At 52.4% G+C, this 21,503-nt stretch overlaps 7 protein-coding genes across 7 annotated transcripts in view; 3 read left to right on the forward strand and 4 right to left on the reverse strand.

The window, feature by feature from the left end:
* Positions 1-131: 131 nt before the first annotated feature.
* On the forward strand, positions 132-714 carry A1O1_02761 (calmodulin; the record flags this gene model as incomplete). Its single annotated transcript, XM_007723671.1, has 2 exons — positions 132-333; positions 677-714. The coding sequence occupies 2 exons, from the start codon at positions 132-134 to the stop codon at positions 712-714; spliced, it is 240 nt and encodes a 79-aa protein (XP_007721861.1).
* Positions 715-2,020: 1,306 nt separating this feature from the next.
* On the reverse strand, positions 2,021-5,954 carry A1O1_02762 (uncharacterized protein; the record flags this gene model as incomplete). Its single annotated transcript, XM_007723672.1, has 3 exons — positions 2,021-5,340; positions 5,393-5,539; positions 5,588-5,954. The coding sequence occupies 3 exons, from the start codon at positions 5,952-5,954 to the stop codon at positions 2,021-2,023; spliced, it is 3,834 nt and encodes a 1,277-aa protein (XP_007721862.1).
* Positions 5,955-6,980: 1,026 nt separating this feature from the next.
* On the reverse strand, positions 6,981-7,328 carry A1O1_02763 (F-type H+-transporting ATPase subunit F; the record flags this gene model as incomplete). Its single annotated transcript, XM_007723673.1, has 3 exons — positions 6,981-7,006; positions 7,054-7,119; positions 7,169-7,328. 3 exons carry the CDS (start codon positions 7,326-7,328, stop codon positions 6,981-6,983), a joined length of 252 nt encoding a protein of 83 aa, XP_007721863.1.
* Positions 7,329-8,715: 1,387 nt separating this feature from the next.
* A1O1_02764 (uncharacterized protein) lies at positions 8,716-10,042 on the reverse strand (the record flags this gene model as incomplete). Its single annotated transcript, XM_007723674.1, has 3 exons — positions 8,716-9,609; positions 9,690-9,794; positions 9,854-10,042. The coding sequence occupies 3 exons, from the start codon at positions 10,040-10,042 to the stop codon at positions 8,716-8,718; spliced, it is 1,188 nt and encodes a 395-aa protein (XP_007721864.1).
* Positions 10,043-11,598: 1,556 nt separating this feature from the next.
* Positions 11,599-15,071, forward strand: A1O1_02765 (uncharacterized protein; the record flags this gene model as incomplete). Its single annotated transcript, XM_007723675.1, has 2 exons — positions 11,599-11,832; positions 12,438-15,071. The coding sequence occupies 2 exons, from the start codon at positions 11,599-11,601 to the stop codon at positions 15,069-15,071; spliced, it is 2,868 nt and encodes a 955-aa protein (XP_007721865.1).
* A 3,036-nt stretch (positions 15,072-18,107) lies between these two features.
* On the forward strand, positions 18,108-19,796 carry A1O1_02766 (uncharacterized protein; the record flags this gene model as incomplete). Its single annotated transcript, XM_007723676.1, has 2 exons — positions 18,108-18,253; positions 18,302-19,796. The coding sequence occupies 2 exons, from the start codon at positions 18,108-18,110 to the stop codon at positions 19,794-19,796; spliced, it is 1,641 nt and encodes a 546-aa protein (XP_007721866.1).
* A 1,185-nt stretch (positions 19,797-20,981) lies between these two features.
* The window catches only part of A1O1_02767 (uncharacterized protein), a gene marked incomplete at both ends in the record, with an annotated part of 1,707 nt that continues 1,185 nt past the window's right edge, over positions 20,982-21,503 (reverse strand). The window contains one exon of the mRNA XM_007723677.1: positions 20,982-21,459. Within this exon, the coding sequence (XP_007721867.1) occupies positions 20,982-21,459 (478 nt within the window). The remainder of the gene's footprint in view (positions 21,460-21,503) is intronic.

The raw sequence follows: 21,503 nt of genomic DNA on the forward strand, positions 1-21,503 counted from the left end.
CCACGCCCGCATCATCACAATTCAGATCAATGAAGTCGACATTGACCATTCCGGCAGCATAGACTTCGACGGTACCGTCTTCCTCTTCCTATACCTCATGCGCTGCTGATCATGTGTCAGAATTCCTCAAGATGATGTCCGCGACGGTCCAAGCGCAGGACTTTGCCCACGAGACCCGCGCCGCCTTCGATGTCTTCGACAAGGACGGCAGCGGCACCATTTCAGCCGATGAGCTGCGCCAGGTCATGAAGTCGCTCGGCGAGAACCTGACCGATGCCGAAATCGACGAGATGATCCGCGAGGCGGACAAGGACAAGAACGGCACCATAGATTGTACGTTTTCTGTTTTATGGTTCCTTTTTCTTTTTCATCTCTCCGACCTTTCCAGCTATCCCTACCCTTTGCTTTTCCATCTATCTATTACCTATCGCCGCTCTATTTGGGAGGAGGGTTCTGCTTCTTCTGTTTTCCCTACTACATCTACCTCTTTGTTGTCATTCGACGTTCGAGTTTCCTTCCGTCCGGATTCGCGCTCAGTCTGCCCCTATCTCATCTGAGGGAGGGCGTTGCTCAATCTATTCGTTTCTTTCGTCTATCCTGCCACCTTCATCGGTCAATATCTATTCAATATTCCCCTTACGACAAGAGACTAACCGACTTTCCCTCTCTACTCCAGACGAGGAATTCGTCCAGCTCCTCTCACCGAAACCATAAACTCAAATCCAGGACCCTACGAAGGACGATCCGGTTTTCTAGTGCTCCATATTTATTTTCTGTTCTGTTCTGTTCTGTTCTGTTAACGACACCACGACGACCGATCGCCGCCGAACGACCGCCGTCACGAACCCGTTACAACTCCTGCTATAGTATCCCGTCTTTCTTTGCAGTTTGGGAGCCTTGATAGCCGACCACGAACCTTGGATGGGTTGGATTGGATTAGTGTGGATTTATCTACCCGAAACTGAATTGGACTGGACTGGGAAGAGTTATTCAGATATCAAAAGACCATCTCACATATCCACGTTTTATCTTGTTTTTCTTTTCAGTCCCAACCTTTCTTTCTGGGAGTTGGCTGATCTTGGTGGGTGGGTGGACCATCGAAGCAAACGCAAAGCAAAGCAATACAACACAACGCAATTCAATCATGCGATGCAGAACTTCTGTCTTGCCAGAAGCAATTTGTCTAGTTGTGCTGCCACCCGGGATGGGGAACGGACAATGAATGGCATTTCTACGAATTTGAACCCCAAATGTCATCTCATCTCGTATGGAATCCTGATCATTCTCCTGGCCCCTGGATTTTACCATTGTCCGACAATGTGTGACCTGTTGAAGTAATGCGTTACTGAATAATCAATCTCCCACCAGAAACTTGCTTCTTGGCTCGAGTAAGTAGTTCCTAGGAGAAGAGCACGAGTGGACTATGCCTTTGGGAAAACAGAGGAAAGGCTTCAATGGCTTGATGTAGCAACCATATGCACCAACACGCGGTTTGATGAGGAATAGTCATTTGTGAATTGATGCTCAAGAGAGACTCGAGCCCGTTCAAACAAGCCACAACAGCTCCTTCTAAGCAAGACTATGTATTCCCATTCACTCAAAGTGATGAGTGTCCAGCTTCTGTGCTGCCCTCTTGAATGAGGAAAAAGCCCGTCTTGCCCCAGGAAAAGCTCTTTTTGCTTTGTACACAATCATGTCAGCTCTCTCCCTCCAGAAAGCAGAGCGACCGAGAAGCGATGGTTATGAGAAGAGGCACCAACAAAAGATAGTGCCTGTGTCCGTCGTGGCGTCTGATTTGGCTTGGTTCGGTTCTGCCCCTGCGATGATGCGTGAAACGACGACGATTCAAGAAATACATTGTGAAAAGGATTTGGGTTCATTTATTCCAGCATACGGTGCACTACCACTTGCCGAAACTGATGACTTGGCCTGGATGACTTGGAGATGGAGATAGGTCGTTCCCAGTTCCTCCCGTGTCGATTTGGAGAGATAACGAGAGAGAGAGCCGATCAAAGCTCATTCAATGCGCTTTGGACACATTTCGAGATCGCGGACCACCTCGGTGTCGAGGATTCTTCCCGCCGTAAGATGCAGACGATTGTGGCGTGCTGTTATTAAACCGCTGTCTCCCTCCGTTGTTGGCTGGTGATCCCTTAATTGGAATGTCCTTTTTGATAGACCTCATGGGCCCCGGGAATCGGATCAGCGCGTACTGAGGTTTTAGAGGAGAATGACGCTCGTAGAGGTTGCTAACCATGAAAGGCTGACACGAGAAAGGATCCACTGGCGGTGGTGGCATTCTTCCGGCAAAGGGCGGGTTCCACGGCAGAGACATTGGAGTTTCTTTGGGAAAGTGGATGGCTGGCAGCGAGCCAGGCTCTCTGTCTTCGAAAAGATCATCCTCGCTCTCAACGTCTTTGGTCATCGCGAAGGGCCCAACTTCCGCAACGACTTGGGGCACCGTATGTGCAGGAAGAGAGACTGATGCGGTGGGTTTGAGAAGGTGGTGTGAATCCAGAGGTTCTTTTGTCGATGATGTGACCGCCAGAGCCGCATCCACAGGCTGAGCAAGTTCCCTTGCATGAGAAGATTTCTTCCCAAGCAATCCATTAAATCGTTCTTGCCATGAAGGGTTCTGCACAAGTGGCGTCGAAACTGCACGAAGAGCTGCTGCAGGCGGCATTGATACTCTCGCGGCCCAGCTTAACGACGTATCGGCGTCAGCCGTGCTTGGAGAGCGGGGTGGACTTGGTGGTGTTGGCGGCATGACTGGTGGCAGCTTGACGACGGCCTTCTCCCGTGGGAAATGTACAACAGGCTTCACGAAATCACCGTCAAATACAGGGTGAAAGCTAGAGTACTCTTCTGCTGGTGGAGGCGATGGTGTCCGCGGCGGTTCCGGATGACTGTAAGTAAAAGCTCGTCGATCAGGAGCAGAATGTCCTCCAGCGTGGTGTGGGAAGAACCTCGACCCGCGGCCCGATGGGCTGGCCATCATTCTCGGAGCCAGGTCACCGCCAGGCAATGATCCCACAGCTCCAAAGGCATGTGATGCGGGTACGGCAGACTGAGAGACGTTTGAAACTTGTCGTTGTTCGGCAGAATCGCCGAGCTGCACCTGCTTCCACGTCTCATTGAAGACATACTGAGGTCCTTGGCGAATGCCTGTCCGCAGCTCTTCTTCGCGGCGAGCCGTGATCTCTCCTTGGAGCCTCTCATTCTCCGCGCGCTCCTGCTGACTAGCCATTTGATGAAAATTGCTCCAAGCATCTACGCCGTGTGGCCGCGCAGTATTGTGGTGACCGCTATCGGCGGGATGGGCTTGTTGAGATTGCGGTGGCGCGATGGGTGCAGGTTTGGTGCTTGGTAAGAGAGAGTCGACTTCACTGTCCGCTGCCAGAGGGCCTTGATCTGGAGAGGCCGCTGGTCGGTAGGGAAAGGGTCTGGTATCTGGGAGAGAGTGATTCACATATTCTGGCTGTGGCGAGCGACTGGCGTGAGGCGTTCTGCTGTTCATCCAACCTTGTGCCGTGGACGAGGTCCGTGAAAGGTCCTGTGGTGCATACCCTGCGAGACCCTGGTCGAAAGTTCCATTTCCAAGGGATTTGTTGTTTGGCAAACCCCAAAGATTGCCAGATTGCGGTTGACGATGATCATGGCGTACGTCTCCCCAGCCACTTCTCGCATCTCCTGCTACTGAGCTTGGCTTGGGCAATTTTGGACTTGGTTCGGCAGTACTGGCCGTCTCCTGGCCGCTTGTTCTTCGCATTTCCGGTACTGTTCGCACACCATTTACAATGGGTGAGGGTCCTTGAGATGCTTCTTGTTTAGGGTCTTCTGCACCGACCTCGACGTTTCCACGAGGAGGCCCGCGCTGTGGCTCGCTGGGGCGAGGCATTGGAGTTGCCAACTTTTTGACCGAATCCATGGGGTGGACTTTCATCATTCCATACTGTTGGGGCGCACCAGACGCAAGAGGTAGAGGTGGCTTCGGTGGTGAGTGTGTGGCTGCGACAGCGACGCCAATGGCAGAAGCAGAAGCAGAGGGCGCTGCCAATTGGTCGCCGTTCTTCTTCTCTTCTGTATCCTGCGCCTTCTTTGCAACGTTGGGTTCGAGTCCAAGGGAAGCCAACTTCAACCGAATGCGCTCTTGCTTCTCTGCCTCCAACCGCTGCTCCTCCTCCACCTTGCGTCTCCTAGCCAGTTCAATCTTTTCTTTCATGAGAGCTCTCTGCTGGGCGCGCTGGACCTCGAAGTCTGGATCATTTGCCAAGTTTGCGTCACCTGAGACGGACTCATTTGTGCCGCGAGCCTGGTATGCCGGTGTTTGAGTTTGCGACGGTGCTCCTTCCGTGGATGGCAGCCGCATGGCTGCTTCCTCATCGGGATTGTGTGATTCGAAGACCGGAGGCGCGGCCTCACCAGATTTGATTGACATTCGTCGGCCAAATTGGCCGCTGCCCCCAGAGATTGTTGAAGACGCTCTTCGGCGCGCTTGATCTGTACTCGTGCGATGTGTCTGAAATGCAGGTGATGGCTCGGCTGGGGCATGTGGATCGGCATGGCTTGGTCTCTGTAAAACAGCAGGTGCTCGGAAATTCTGGTCATTTCGAGACATGCGTCTTCGGCTCTCAGGAACTGCTTCATAGCGTCCTGAGTTCGGCATATAGAGCTCGCGAGGCTGGCCAGGCTGTGTATCGCGCCAGGTGCGATTGAAGTCGTCGGCGGAAATCTCCTTAGCCGGAGACGGAGCGACCATGGACGGAGGACCTTGAGCGTGTGAATGACCAGGAAGTAAGCGATTTGGTGGGGGCATCGCCATCTGCGGAATAATGGGTATGGGTGAGACCTTTTCCATGGGAGGCAACGGCGCCCACGGCGATTTTGCTGGGGTAGGAGCAGGGGCCGTTTTTGAACCGACCAGAGAAGATTTCTCCGAAGAGCCTTTGGCATGGAGAATGGAGGTCTTCTGCGCATGCTGTCTTTCTACACTGGCACCAAGCTTGAGCACGGTAGCATTTGGGCCGACTGAACTGGCAAAATGCGAAGTCAAGACCTTCGGAGGAGGTGCAGGTTTTGACTGCTCGGCCTCCGCCGTTTCAGATGGCGTCGCTGATTTCTGTATCGCCTGTGGTGCAATATCGGCGGGAGTTAAGGTGCTCTTAGTGCCATCATTCCATTCAATGGTTTCCGGAGCCCAGTCGTCTTCGTCGTCATCGATGTCCGCCCATTTCGCCTCTTTCCCATCCCCATCTGCCTGTATGCGCGACGTTAGATGGATACCGTATTGCTGCTTAAGCTCTTCGTCCGTCAGGTGTTTCGCCGAGGGTTGTGGGGTGACTGAATAGGCGTCAGTATCTCAAATTCCATGAGGTTTCAGTGAAAGATATACCTCTGTTTTTATTCCAGACCTGCATTGGATCTGGTGCGACTGTCTTGTAAGGCTTGGACTGGGATTGTAGAGAGCTGGTGGTCTTGGCGACTAATCGCGGCCGTCCGGCCTGGGTGAGCGACGCACCAGACGAGCTCGGCATGGCAGCTAGACTCAAGTCAGTTGGAAGCGCAGAGAAGGCGGTTGTGCAGTTACCTTTGTCGGCGCCTTTGGCCGCGGTACTTGCAGCGATGACTTTGGGGACTGAGTATTTGGCAAAGCTGACAGGCTTCGCGGCCAATTTCTTGAGAGGTTTGGATTCGGCAACCTTGTCACCAGAAACACTTCCATCGGCACGACTGGTATCGGTATCGGAACGAGCTGACGCATCGTCGTGCTCTTCCATCTTGAGACTCGACAGGGTATGAACTCCATTCTCCTTCGGTGTATCCTCCACGGCACCGGTGTCGTCCCCAGAAACTTTGATATCAGGCGTGGATGTGGTCGCAGGTGCGTCGGAAGGCGAGGCGTCGCCGACCGACTGAGTTTGGTTTACCACATCTTGCGCACTCTGCTCTGCCATAACAAACTCGTTTCTATGCGATAGGATTCGGCTTCAGTCAGAGCGCAACGGTGTAGCACCAACGGGGTCGGCATGTACCTGTTAGTGAACGTAGTATGCCACGGTTGCCAACGTGCTTGTGTTGTCCGGTCACGGACGGTGTGTCCTTGGGTTACGGTCGCGTGGTTCGAAGGGATGACCGAGGAGGGGAGGTAGAGGGAAGGGTTATGACACCTGAACGGGAAGAAATATAGTGATGAGAAGGGGTGGTTGTGGTTGACTCAGTTGAGATAGGAGGCTGCGCAGGTGAAGTCGTGCCACTGCAGTGCAGTGCAGTGAGTTGCGGCGTTGCAGGGCTTGGCACCGGGGTAGTAGAGTTCAATACTGGCAGTAGTGGCTTTAGTGGCTGTACTATTGCTCTAAGGTAGATAGTAGGTATTAATCTCGCCAAACCACATGATTTAGCACTTCTCAGGGTTGAACTAACTGCCTGCGTAGACCTGCGCCTGTAGTTATCCCAACTCCCATCATTCCCTCTATATCGTCAGGACTTATAATAGCTTTGCGCATGGGCCAATCGCCACTTCCTGTCCGTCATCAAAAGCATATTGGAACACGTGCATACGGTAGCCATGGTCTGAGCATTTAATTCCCGGTCACAGAGTAGAGCTGCGACGAATAAAAGCATTCAAGACTGCCTAAGTTGCAGGTGCCCTGTGTATGAATGCGTTTCAGTATCCGTAGTCCATGTACTCCTCCAATATCATGCACCTGAGATGGCTTGCAATAACACCCTGGTTTCAGGCACGCACGAAAATGCACGGAATCCATGCTTGCGGAATGCGTAAAGCGTAAAGCGGAAAAGCGGACAAAGGCAACAAGACAAGTTGAGGGAACAATTCTGTGAAACACGATCAGGTCACAGGTATTGCCGATGAGGCGATGCAAGGAAATTCCAGTGGGATCTCAGTCAAGCTCAATCGTTTCATTCCATCTTATATACAATGTCTGCCTCGGGCTTTATTCACTTAGTCAATGGACCGACGATCAGTGGGCATTGTTCTTGTGGTGTCCTGGACATTGTCAGCGAAATCCATCCAATCCAGGCAAATCCACTTACGCAAATGGAAGTAGTACTCCATGCTGTAACCCAATGCCATGATGCCGAAGATAGCATGCCAAATTGCTGTCGCTGATCAGTGTGTGCCATCTTTCAACATAGTCAAGACACGTACGGGCTGGGGATGGATCTTTGCCAAAGTATTTCGCCTGATATCTGCCCAACAGTCCACTCGGTGCTCTTTCGGGCGCAGGACCCTTCGGTAGTTTCTCATAGAATTTGGCTATTCTGGCCATGCGAACGGCATTTTTGGCAGCTCCCAAACCCTGAAACATTGTTAGAGCATGCTCAATCTTTCTGTACTGTTATATTCGGACACGAAAACGCGGGAAACATTGAACAAGCGTAGGCGCATTTTCGTCGATTCGGAGGTAGATTCGGGCGGCGGAACTGTAGGAAATCAGACACTTCTACATACCTCTGGGTTGGCAACCTGTTACCGTAGATTAGCTTGTGCATATGAACAAGGCGCGCAATATGAATGTATTACCTTCGGGGGGACAAGGGTCGATAGTCCTCGGCGGATGACGAACGACATTTCGAGCTGGGTGACGATGTCAGTAACTTTGTTGCGAGTCTGGGGCCGGTTATATCTTCGTACATGCTTCTCAAAACTGTTCAGGAAAGTTCCGGGCGACTGCTGAAGCTGGTGAGTAATGTGTCTGGCGTCGAGAGCTCCCGTCGACCTTTGGAAGCACGACTCCTTCATCGCAGGCAAGAGAAAGCTCCGGGCCTTGGCGGTAGGAAACCGGCCTAACCACTTGCTATCAGTAAAACATGCCGCTTTAATTATCAACTTGGCTCTAGTCGATCCTCCAGTTTCAGTACACTTTTATCTTCTCTCTACAGGATGGACCTGGTCAAAGATGAGAGATCAGACAGATACGTGAATGGAGTGAGCTGAAAGAAGGGCGCCTCCATTCTTTGACAAGGAGAAAGCGTAAAGAGCAGTGAAATGACGAACTGTTGGCGACATCATCAACGTACCTAGGGGCCTCAAAAACAGCATACCTATGATGGAACCCAACAGTTGGGCAGAGACCCCTTTCGACGCCTGGAGAACCTAGAGCCTTATATGACAAAAGGCTAAGGAGGCTACCTGCTGCATTGTACGGTCTGATGCGACTACCTAGTAGGACCTTGGCTCCCAATTTTGTCTGCTAACCTCGTGCCCTTGTCATAATTTGGACCAGGCATTCACCAGCTGTACAGGGCTGACTGGCCCTAATATACCTCAAGCTGTTTTCTTGTTTTTGGCTTTTAGTGCCAGGCCTCATGGCCACAAGGTTTGCTGCATGGCCCGGGAAACCAATATCCTGCCGCCGAAGCCGGTGTAGCACTGTAGCCATTCATACCCTCAGTCGGATCTTTATCGATGGCAAACAACATGACATTAATTGACTATATGGGGGGGTTTGTCCAATGTCGATCAACCTGTATTGACATCGTGCAACCCGTCAGAAACGTTCTCTAGGTCAAGAGACAGTGCCGGCAAGCTAATCAGCTCACGGAGAGGGCGACTCAGGTTGACACATGCCCTCACCATGGCTCTCCATCTCTGAGAAGGTATGGAATTTGCGTTCATTGTAGCCAGGAGACCGGATTCAACTTTGAGAGCGAGCTGCCTCACTGGCTTTCGGTCCTGGCATTCACTTGCTCTTTTCACCAGACTGTGTGTGGTCGTGAGTACCAGTCCACATGGCCTCCCGGTTCCAAGTCAAGAGGCTGATCTGAGGGATGACGTCTGCTTGCCACAACCTCAGGCCCAGCACAAGCGGCAATATTGATGATAAGGGGGGCTCGAGAGGTTTCTTGATGCACGGCCCAGGCGTCGTCAGTTGGTAGTTGAGCAAGTGAAGCTCCATGCGAAGGAGCCTCGCGTGAAGGCCTATCTTGGCCAACATCGTGTGCCGGAGTGAAGATCCTAGGAGCAACGGGCGGGCCAGCCCTACATACACTGCTTGGTGGAGATGGGGCAGCACTTGCAGTGCGAGTCGTGCTCGATCGGATCGGGAAGAGTCTGGGAAAGCAACGCTGCAGGGGCGTTCGCAGCATTGGGAGATTGGCGCAGATGACACCAAGGCCCGCCTCAATGGTGGTCCAGATCGTCGAAACCAGCGAGCCAGCTGTCAAATCGCTGCCATATGCCGAAGAATATAAGGTGGTCAACCGAGAAATCGAGGCTGCGCAAACAATAACTCCCAGACCGAAAATGCAGATTAGAGCCAACTTCTGGCGGATTGGTAATTTGAGTGTGATTATGACAGGCGGTACCATCAAAACAATTATGAGGTCTGTCATGATGTTGTAGATGGCATTGCTATACCACAAGGCGTATAAGTTGACGCAGCTGCCATGGGTGCTCCAGCGCTGCCATGCCCGTTCTACTGGACTGCATTGAAAAACAGTGGCAGCCGTGAAGCACAGGCAGGCAGAGAGGATGAAGAGGATCAGTCCCCAGCAGGTCCGGACGAACCAGGTACGATCGGAAAAGATGCGAAGATAGAGGAAAAGGACAGATAGCTTGGTGCAATTGATGGTGAGCTTGTAGAAGATCTGTAGAAGGAAGAAACACTAGAGTTGCATTATATCGATAAGTTGAAAGACTCTTGAAGCGACTTTGTGGTATGACTTACCTTCAGGGCCTGAGAGGCCTGGTTCAAGCTCATGTCGTCCACGGGTCTACCATATCCGAAATTGACGGCAGCTATGGAAGCGCCACATTGAGCAGACAAAAAGGTCTGTTCAGGCGTCAGCACCTCCCGGTAAGATAGTAGCTCTATTAGCTTGTTTGCCTCACCATTGCTAGTATTGTCGTGAGATCGTCAAGGCCAAGACCTCCCAGCAGATTGAGCCGCCAGTAAACCCGATTTGCCACGAGCAGACATGAAACGATCGGTGCGAGCATGGAAGGTATCACAAGGTGAACACCTCGTCCACCCAGGCCAAGGTTTTCAGCTGGACAGCTTGCACAATGGTCGAAGGCCATATTGAGATGAAAAAGGTGTGTCTCGGACAAGTATACTTGCGAAAGTAGAAGAGTCTGCTTCTCCTTGGGTACGTCCTTGCTGTTGTTATATATCTTGCCTGAACGAAAGCACAATGTTTTGGAGGTCCGCCAACGGCTGGTTGAGGGATGGGCCGCGACGGAAAGGGGACGGGAGTAGGATTCAGGAGAAGTTAGATGACGGAATTACCAAAACACTGATCACATGGCTCGCTCTCGCACAATCGTTTGGTAGGAACAAGGTAGGCAGGGGGGTTGGAGGATTTGAGGCATGATTCATGGAAGGGGTCCGATTGTAGAGCTGCGCTCTTCTATACCTGAGTTCATCCTCTCAATAGTATGTCACCCACCTGGTCAGTATCATCGGCTTGAGACTTCATCGTTTTAGGTGTGTCGAGGTCAAGCACGTTCACCTAGATAAACCATGTCTGCCATGCTGGACTGAGCCGCCGGGGGCCCGGACAGCTGCATGAGGACCGATGAAGGCTTCGTCCCAGCACAGTTGCCATTAACATGTTGGAGGGATTGCGGAAGGGCTGCGATCGGGCAGCCCTTCGTATCCGGGGCCAGTGCCTGGCATAATATATCATTGAGCCCTGAGCCTACTGCTGCCATCTTTCAAAGCCGCTTTGTGATATACTGTGACTCCTTCAGTCATTCAGTTCCGTCATTCAGCCAACAGACAAGTCGTGCGCAGAATCCGGAGACAGGTTGTTTGAGCAATTCATGGAACGGCGGTTGGAATCATGGCAAGGACTCGACCATGAAGTCGACCTGTGTAGTCGATCTGTCACTCCTGCAACATCCCGAAATCTGGTTGTACAGAAAATCCTGCCACCAGTCGAAGCCGCGTGGCCCAAAACCCGAGGATGTCAGCCAAAGCCCAGCTCGACTGATGGGCGGGACGTCAGGTCCCGGGATGGCGAGCTTGACAAGCGAGCTTCAGCTTTCGACGCCGGTTTGCTGTTGTTGTATTTTTGGTCGTCGACGGGTCTCCCGGCATGAGGCTTCTGATTAGTAAGCTCGGCACCTGCCAAGTGTCCTTTGATTGGCTGCGCTCCAACGACAACAACGACGTCCAGATGGAAAACAATTCAGCTTCTAGCCATCTGTCGACGGGCATGATGGCTGGCGTCCAGCAAACCTGAGCGCCTTCTGCGTGCGTCAGCACCTAGGCGTGCAGAAGGCAGAACCCTCGAGTCTGATCGTGACTATCGAAGCTTACCTATGTTTCTTACCCGTACCTCCTGGCAACAACGGCTGTACTCCTGATGTGCCCATGAAGCTTGTAAGCGTCTAGGAAGCGCATTCAAAGGTACAAAATGGATTCCACCGCAAGGGGCTTTTGGCACGATCGGTTTGTGCATATCACGTTTCTCTTTCACACCACGAGATGGTGTTTGCTTCGCAAACAGGCTACATCCTTTCGGCTTGAAAGGTATCCTTTCAGCATATCAGTTGCCACAGAGGTTCCAACTCTCTGAGAGGACATGCTCAGTATATAGATATAACACGATTATCAATCGATGCCGGCAGATATGACCACTCACCTGTCTTCCGAGCGGCCGACCAGCGGTGCAACCGGAAGCTCACCAGAAATTTGGGACAAGGTTCTCACCGGCGAGTCTCAGCCTGCCTGCGAGGCCTCCAAGCGCGATCAAACCCTGAGCAGGGTGTCCAGGAGGGCGGGAAACTCTCTGAAGGGTCTTGGTCTCCGTTCCCGCTCGCTTGAACTGTGTACCCAGTCCATGACTACGAACGAGGATCTGTGGGTATATTTACCAAGGATGGATCATCCCGCACGCTCTCTCCTCCAAAATAGCACAGGGTCAGAAATGGAGAAGAAAGCTATATGGAAGAAGGGGCATGAGGCAACGTCAATGGCCACACTCGCAAAGGCAGTAGCTCAGTGAATATCGGACTTGCGATGTCTGCGTATTCACTTCCGTTGTCTGCCAACCCTGCGTTCGCTCGTTGGCCCTTGGCGACAGCGAATTCAACGCAGGCGTGTATCGACCAGGTATGGGAAGTGAAGTTTCTCGCAGTGAAGCAAGTGCCCAACTATTGCTCATAAGACGCGTTGTTTTTCTCTGAACCTCCATCTCATCTACCCATACACAACCCACCAACATCTCTCACAATCCGTCAACTTTCAACCAAAATCTTCATTCATCTCATCCTCGAACAGCTTTCAAAGACTCCTGATCCCTAGAGTTCACTAGCGCAAGGCTGAGAACCGAGAAAAGGCATCGAAAAAGTTGTCGTTTGACTGGATAACAACAATTTCATACCCACCTAGACTCCACTCCATCACTCCTTCCACAATGGTAACCAATGAGACATCCCAACACGGTGAGATCTCTCTAACGATCAGCAGGCACACGAGTACACCTCTGAGGACCTTTTCTCCCCTTCGCCGCTCTCCTACTTTACAGCCGATTCCCTCTTTATTTCATCTCAGGAAGATCATATCGGCCAAGATCGCCCTTCGATCGAATACGACGCATATGCCTCATACGTAGAGGAGTTTCAAATTCCAGTGCAATCATTCTATCCGACCACCTCAGTGTCGATATTTCAACCGCAGTCTTCATGGAACGTTGACGCTGGCGAATTTGTCCCAGGGCGACAGGAACAACCCCCAACAGACCTGGCTCCAGCCACAAACACACATGAAAAAACACACTCCGACAGCAATATGCGCTTGAGTATCACCGCGCCTGATTTTGTGCCTGGCAACCAGGAGCACCTCGCTGCCATGTCTGAGTTCACCGGCGCCCACTTCTCTGCCTCTGTCATTGATGAGCCTCCCTTGTCAGTGTTGGACGCTATGACTGGCGACTTCATCGCCATAACGCCCTCCTCATGTCTATTCGACTTTGAGGCCAATGACCAGTTTGATGCGGAGTACGCCTTCAACATGGCTAGAGGAGCATGTTTCCGGCAGGAGCAGGAGGAAGGCTCTTCACTATACCCACATGGGTTCTACTTTCCTACCAGTGACAACCGCAGTGATGCGGCGCCGGAGGTCTTCTGCTCAGTCCGTTGCCTTGATAGGTTCCCTATCATACCAAGTCCTCGTCAAGAAACCCCGGCAGAGTGGACCCAGAACAACAGACAGGACTTCCTGCTCTGGCGATTTGAAAAATGGTCTAACTACGAGGAGTACTCCATTGAAGAGATGGTGGGCGAATGTGTCCATCATTTCAGTTTCTTCAATGACCCAGTGTACCACAAGTCAGCAACGAAGCCTGCGACGACCATTGCTGTCTTGAAGTCGTCACCAAAGCATTTTGCAATGACGGATGGGAGGAACCTGCGCATCCCCATCACCGTCTCGTGGGCCTCTCGCTTCTTGGATCCCGTGAGGTACACCGGGAACCCTGCAGTCCTTGACGCGTTGCGCGGGACAAAGCTCGAGAACGCGGTTATTGGACACTGCGACAAGCTGTATACCGGCAATGGCTGGTGGCTCTATGATGAGTGGTCCCGGCAAGAGGAACAGCCGCTCTTGGATCCACTGAACCGGAGCAAGTACCTAAAGGGCCACACGATCATCAATGGCTGCACCAGAGGCTTCCCTACCAGCAGGGAAATCATATCTGCCGGTACCGAGGAGAAGCTCGCCATTGACAAGGCGCGCAAGGCTGCGTTGCAGTCTCGACTCGCTCGTGGCCCAACAAAGTCCAGCCTTGGTCGGTCCTGTGTCTCGTCCGATGAGCTTGAGGAAGTACCAGTGTTTATTCCTACGCAGGAGCAGCCCTCCAGCATCGACCAGCAGCCTGCCAATACAGCTCGTGACAACGGCCGGTCGGTCGCTGCTCCTGTTGCTGTTGCAGCTGTCCCTCTGTCTCGAGAGAAATTTCACCGACGTCTAGCAGCCATTCCTCTGCCAAGCGGCGGCGACTGGGCTGATGATGATGACGAAGAGGAGGAGCAAGAAGCTCCCTTCGAATCATTCATGGCAGAACGAGAGGCGTTCAATCGACGCCTGGAGGCGCTTGGGCCAGTTGGAAGCTCCAATTGGGCTGATGACATTGACGATGAAGATGAAGATAACTCTTTGTCATCTGCGACGGCTGGGATATCAGAAGTGGCATTGCCAATCAATGTGGCCGCCTCTGCCTCCGCTCCGTCCGTCAGTGCCCTGGCTTCAGAGCAGACTGCCGCTCCAAGCGTTCCAAACATGATGGAACTAAGTGCTGCAGAGGAGCAGCCACTATGCCGAGCTGGAACTGAAGCTTCCAATTCGGAGCGGGAGGAGTTCAATCGCCGCCTGGAGGCACTCGGCTCTCTTGGGAGTGCAAATTGGGCCGACGACATCGACGAGGAAGAAGAGGGAGAGCCATCGTTGACTTGGTACGTGCAGTCTGGGACATCAGAAACGGGCACTGAAACGACTTCGCCCACAACTCCGTCTGCCGGAGTCACCGAGACCAGCTCATCTGCCACGTCAGTGGCCTCTCCAGAGCATGATGAAGCGAAGGTGCCCAATGCTCCCAAGCAAAATCATGCAGAAGACGAGGAGGAGATAGTCGGCACCGTTGTCGAAGCGAACGGTGCCAGCTGGAATAGTCTCGGCGACAGTCAAAATGAGCTTCGACAGCCAATTTGCGAGGCGGCGGCAGAAGTACCGGCGGCGGCGGAGACAAGGGCAGAGGCTATGCCAGAGGCGACACGAACAATGCTCGTCGAGGCTGAGTCCAGACACAAGCAGCCAGCAGCGAGGATGCCTGCGACTACGGCACAAATCCCGCCCGAGTCCGCTCTGTCGAGCCCTGGCTGGTACATGGCTGAAGCGGCGATATATTGGCCAGCTTTTGGAGCAGGATACGACCAATGGCCCGACTTCTCTGGCATCTCTTCCTTTCCGACCTCCACTCTCGCAATGGCTAAGTCGATGCCAGCGGCAAATGTCCGCGCCGCCCTGGACGTGCCGAAGTTCAAGTCAAGAGGATTACTGAAGATGGGCCTCTCCAAGATCAAGGGCCTGTTCATCGGAAAGTCATGACTGATGCCACGGGCCACAAGAATGGACTTGGAGCGTTCCGACTGGGTCTGGCCTCTACCGATGGATGATGGGACATATCATACGATGGATTCTCATATCTCTACAACACGACTTGATGATACCGGCACAATTTTTTTCTACAATATCCACTAGACCTGTTTCGAGCAGCGCCTTTCTGGACAAATGGCGGTGGAGTAAAAAGGCTCGGACACTTCCATTCTGCATTTTGACAAAGCAAGCGACATGAGCATTTCCATTCAAAGCAAACACATGGGTTTCAGGTCTTGAGTTCAAAATTCGGCGTTGTTAGCAGGCCCCTGTCCTTTGTTTCAGCATTGCAGCGGGATATATGAGTGCAACTAGAATGGGTTCAAGGAGGCGCACACGGCAGTACGATTCGTCACTCTCAGCATCGGATTCATTGGGGAGGAAGGAGTCATACTTGTCTAGGGACCGGGACTTGGAGATATGGAAAATCGAGACTAGGGCTTGGAGTTTTGGAAATGGAGGAAAGGAAATATGAAAAGGCAAGGCGTTCAGGGATGGTACAGCAGTACCTCAGGGTATAGTACCCCAGTATGCTTTCATGAGTCCATGGGCTACGACCTTTCGATATGGGCGTTGAGGTATTTTCTGGACAACGGACTGCTGCCAAACGGGTTGCCTTGAAAGGCAGCCAGAATGGTGTCTCTTTCACACCAAGGCATGCATACATTGAGCGAGTTTGGACAATTGTTTTATGGGACAGCAAGGCTATGAGTTATGAACATGATACCCCATCTGCGAAAGCATTAGATCAGTTGTCGGTATGAAAGAGTACAGAGTTGTGCAAAGAAACATTGCCTGTTGTTATATCCGATCCATGAAGCCTCGCCAGAGTAGAGTGGAATAACCTCGAGGGAAAAGGGAAAAGGCAGTCAGCAGGTATAGCGACAAACATGTTCAGTGAGGGCGTGCATCTCCCGCCCTGATGCAATTGCTGGTGTCAGGGGTGTATGGCTCTGTTTAAAACCTTCTCGAAGGTGTGGTCTCGACAGATCTCTCACCTTCAGATCGGGGACACATTCAAGCAAAATTGTGGATGCACCCCAACAACACAGTTTCCAAGCAAGCCTTCTTGAAACCCGTGTCTTTCAAAGGCATCTGAGACCACTGCGAAGATGATCCCACGTGAAATTGCATCATAGGCCATCACTTCTCCTCTGCAGTGCCGTTGATCACAACCATGAGCGGCCGCAGCCAGTATTACCCTTCGACAAGCAGGACGGCATGGCAAACGGACTGACAAGAAGATGGTGCCGATCCGGTGGCTTTTGGCGGTGATCGGCATCTTTCACATCCATAGAGGATGGAGGCCGGGTTGCTGGATGACGATATCTTGATAGATCTGGACTGTGTGGACATCATAGACGACCGAATCGTGGCCGTGGAATGGCGACATTCGACCGAGCAGGGTGGGAAGGGAAAAAGGTAACTGGTCAGTCGGTGGTTACCTTTCCGCGCGCTTGTGGACAAGGATACAAGCGATGAGAAGGGTCGAGGGTAAAGGATGCTGTCCACTCGTAGCCAACAGACACTTGAATTGACCAGGATATGACGGCCGCTCACTAACAGACTTAGATGCTCGCTGGCGTGTGTGGCGGCGACGCCATGCAATCTCTTCTCAGCAATTCTCTCCACCCTGCAGTGCATCACCACCATCTTGGAATCTTGGACCTATCTTGACCATGCTCATTCCGACTGCCGCAGGTCTCGGTTGGTTGCAGCGGACGTCGTTGCCATCATAGGTGGTGCAAAGAAGCACAATCGACGGGTGAGACGGGGCGATCTTCATGGACTTGTGTTTGCTTCTGGACAAGTTCGGTTGCTAGCAACTGCCACAGGCGTTGGCTTCGAAAGCATCATGAGCGCGAACGCTGAAGGTCCTCTCGACGGGGGAAGTCCATGTACCCTGTACACAGAGACAGTCAACTCATTTCGGATGTTTCAAGAGCTCTACCGACAAACAGGACGTAAGACGGAGCAGGAGCACATCCAGGTACAAAGCGAGTCTGCGAAATTGGAGACTGGAGAGGAACAGGGATGATTGGCGTGATGCGGCGCCCCGTTAGACAGGGCTCGTGGAGGCTGCTAGGTGCTGCTAGGCACTGTTAGGCGCTCTTAGGCTGTTGATCGGGGGCTGCTTTGGGTCTTTTAGGCACTCCGCTTTCCCTGGACCGGTTAGTGACGGACACTGTGGCCCTGTCATCGATGCCCGGATTGACCTCAAGTCCCCTGCCACCCCTGCCTCTCCCCTGCCCACCCATCACTGGCTTGATGCTGGCTTCATCAACGGGCTCTCTTTTCACCTGGTCGACGTGGTGTTGCTTGTCTGTAGGAAGCTCAGAATTGTGCCAGAGAGCTATCACCTTCTTTCTCAACATCTTGAACTGAGCTGCTGCCATCAATTCCGTGACCAGTCGAGATTCAGCAGTCACAAACGCAGTTGCAGCTGGTATACATCTGTACACCACTCCTGCTCTTCTTCCTCCACCTGCCATCGCGTCCTGTCCCAATCAGACCTTCGCCCAGAACTTCACCTCTTCTCTTCGCTACTTTCTTTCAAGCCTGCTTTGTTTTCACGGTCAACTCTCTCGGGATCCCTCAACCGGAGTCTTCAGTCCAGGTCAAGTCTCTGACCAACAGTCACTCGTTTTCACGCCCTCATTTCTGGGACATCCCTCACCACTATCATACTCGTATCCTCCACTACCGTCGATCACCCGGCGCCTTGCCTACGCTTTGACCTTGGGACCCAGACCGCCGGACACGGTCAAAGCTCGCTGACCCAGACTCCCTGCCACCAGGCTTCCGGGCCCCAGCCTCGCGTGGCAGCTAAATTGAACGCGACGGCAGACAATACGGGCTTGGAGAAGATGAGTCCAGCATGAGCTTGGAAGTGTTGGATACAACTTGGATATCACGATCGGAGCCTCCTGGTCAATCAATCACCTTCGCACACGATTGACCTGGCAACCGACAATCTATAAGCCGAGTATGATCAAACTGCGGGCTTTGGGCGCTTTGGCCCTCGCGACTCCCGCCGTTTTGGCACAAAGTTGCATATCACTGTCGGGGTCGAAGGCTTGTCCAGCATTTAATTCCTCTTCAATCTCCACGAGTCACGCTTTGATTGACTTATAGTAAGTTGCTTGTGAGGCGCATAATTGACCGCAGACTGACTGGCGCAGCCCTTTTCTTGCATATGTTTCGAGTACGGAAGACTTCGACACCCAATTAACTCAATATGTTTCGCAGCAATACGTCCAGAACAAGTATATCAACATCTTTGGTTGTGACAACGTGAATCTGGGCAACACTACAGATTATTACGCCCGCTATACCACCAGCTTTCTCTGTAATGGCATCGTACAGAACTCTCGAGAGCCCTGTGGATTATCTGATGCCAATTCCACACCCCTATGCGCAGACTCCTGCGCCGACCTGGCACTTAGTGAAGAACAGATCGTCTCGAGCGACTTGTGCAATGGTCGCAACGATGACTATGCAGACGAACTGCGCGCCGACTTCACCAACTGCGCCTTGCCCGCAAACTCTATAAGTGGAAGCTGTATCACTGGCGAATCCAATGAGCCTCAAGATTGCGGATTCGGTGGTAACTTGATGGGCCTTTGCAACTTCTGTCGCGCAAGCACCGAGAACGGCACCGACTCCTGCTGTTTCACTTCCAATTCCACTGGCCGGTGCCAGGATGTCACTCTTCCTGTTTTCTCGACTATCGCCAATCTCTTTTCTTCTACCGCCAGTCCCACGGCCTCAGCTACGAGCGGCGCTGCAACAACTGCAGCTCACTCTGGAGGGGGTTCGGGCCTCAGCGGGGGCGCAATCGCTGGGATAGCCATCGGATCTATATTGGGATTCCTTCTCCTACTCGCCCTCCTCATCCTTGCGTTTATCTGCCTTCGACGTCGGCGCAACAACAGCAAAGCTGGCAGCGTGCTCAACCAGCCATCCCCTCACAGGAGAGGTGTGGCCTCATCTGCATACAATCAACCTATGTCGCAGCAAGGCTATGAAGTCCTTCCGGGCGGACGTGTTGCTCGCATGTCTGCTTTGCAGGATGAACCACCCTCGGCCATGACGGGCCCGCCTGGAATCGGGCCACGGAACTATACCTCTCATACAGATCCGTACGGCGACAGTCCGGAATCAAATGAGAAGGTCGCGGGAGTTGCGGGAGTCGTCAAACACGGCGGATCTCCCGGCATTAACTCACAAAACAGTAGCTCTCCTGGAGAATACTCTTCGCCTGAAGGAGTAGCAAGTGGACAGTCCGAACAGTTGCCCTTCTTCAAAGACTACTATTCCAACGATGACATCCACCCGGGAGATAAGGTGGCGGTGCTCTGGGCCTACCAACCCCGCGCTGGGGATGAATTTGAACTCGAAAGAGGGGACATGCTCAAAGTGGTGGGCATTTGGGATGATGGTTGGGCCACTGGAGTGCGGCTTAATGAGCGGGCAGAAGACTACGACGGCAAGCACAAGGCGCAGCGAGACAGTGGTGTTTCCAATGGGAGTGCCACCCGTGAAGAGACGCCTACACCGCCGGGAGAGATCAAGGCCTTCCCTCTTGTTTGTGTCTGTCTCCCTGAAGCCTGGAAGAAGACGGTGGAAGGAGACACGTCTACCGACAGTGGTTCAGGCGGTCTACCCCCGACATGAGCCCTCGACCATCGATTCAGCTCTACAACCACACTGTTATTTGATTATGACGACATGCTTTAGCCGGGCGTTTCGGAATGATGGCCAGACACCGACCAAGACAGGAATACTCGATAATACCATTAATATCATATTCCCGGCATCACCTTTGTCGATCGAAAAGCACTCCACGTGTATTATCGACAAGGACTTTCTTGGTTCATGGATGCATTGGGCGCACCGATGTCGGATTGTCGTTGGCTATTGTGCTATACTTTTCTATGCTTCGTTTGATACCCTTTTTGTATTCAATTTTGCTCGAGAGGCGTGATGTTCCCGAAAAGGAGTCTTGGTGCGTTGAAGGAAGTTTGACGAGCAGCATTGCTAAGCCTGGTATGCTCTTGAGTGAGGATTAGGGGTTGAATGGAAGACAAGGACATTCTTGGCCAGGCAAGGCAAGAAGAAAAAGATTCCGCACTGGACTCGGCCAGTGAGTAGTGAGTGGTACGATATCGTCGCGAGAAGGAGCTCGCTTGGGGCAGGCCACAGACTCACGGACTCGGAGCCCTGGGTACCTGTACCCTAGGTATCTATATACAGTCAGTATAATATAGAGCATCTCATGTACAGTGGCACTTCTAAACTAAAAACCAAGGATGAAATCTCAAATCCATTTGCATTTGCATTATAAAAATCCTTCCTTCTTGTGATTCATTCTTCTTTGATCCCCGTCCAGTTAATGCCCAATGCCCGATGCCCAATGCTCAATGCTCAATGCTGAATGTTGAATGTTGAATGTTGAATCCTTGTAGCCGTGAATTCCGCTAGTTCGTAGTATGGTCGTAGTAATAACAATGATAAAGGTGTCATGAGTCGACTTGGTCCCAAAGTCGACTCGAATTGAAGTCGAGGCGTCCGTCATCGCCATGGCGATCGTCTCCCATGAAATATCGTAAAATATGGAAAACACATTCTTCGTCCATCGTACATCACACATCGAATGTCCCAGACATCCTCTCTTGGTGGCACATGGAACTTGAGCACGCAAAGAAGAGATCTCGCCCACGAAAACCCAAACCGGAACTCGAGATCAAACCAAGAGCTGGAAACCTGGAACCTGGAACCTGGAATTCGAGCACAGGCTTAATAACCAGACTCAAGTCCAAATACAGCAGCTTCAGTTCAGTTCGAGTCCGAAGTTGAGGTCTAGGCGAATCCAATCACTCCGTTGCGACACGCCGTCCCAGGTGCCACAGGGCCCATATCCACCAACCCGCCCTGGTCGCACAGGTAAAACGCATTCTCGCCGTTACAGAAGATACTGCCCGAGGGAGTACATGTGCCCGAGCTCTCACGTACGAACTGACCGTTGACACACTGCATCCCTGCGGCCACAGATCCCATATACACATACGTGGTCGACGAGGATGATGTGCTCACGCATTGTGAGAAGGTTGTGAGAGAGTTGCATTCGAATGTGCCTGGGACGCAGGAGGACGTCGCTGATGCGGATGGTGCGGATGGTGCGGATGTTGTTGTTGATGTAGAGGTAGGGGTAGAGATTGACATTGGTGATGATGTGGACGGTTCGGAAGATGGAGGGGAGGTAGTGAGGGTGATGAAGGTTGTCGGTATGCTCGTGGTCTCTGTAGGCGACAATATAGAGCTGAGGAATGACGGCATGCTGGTGGTCTCTGTAGGCGACAATATAGAGCTGAGGAATGACGG

This window comes from Capronia coronata, assembly GCF_000585585.1.
Source record: "Capronia coronata CBS 617.96 chromosome Unknown acBCG-supercont1.2, whole genome shotgun sequence".
Classification (NCBI taxonomy): domain Eukaryota; kingdom Fungi; phylum Ascomycota; class Eurotiomycetes; order Chaetothyriales; family Herpotrichiellaceae; genus Capronia; species Capronia coronata.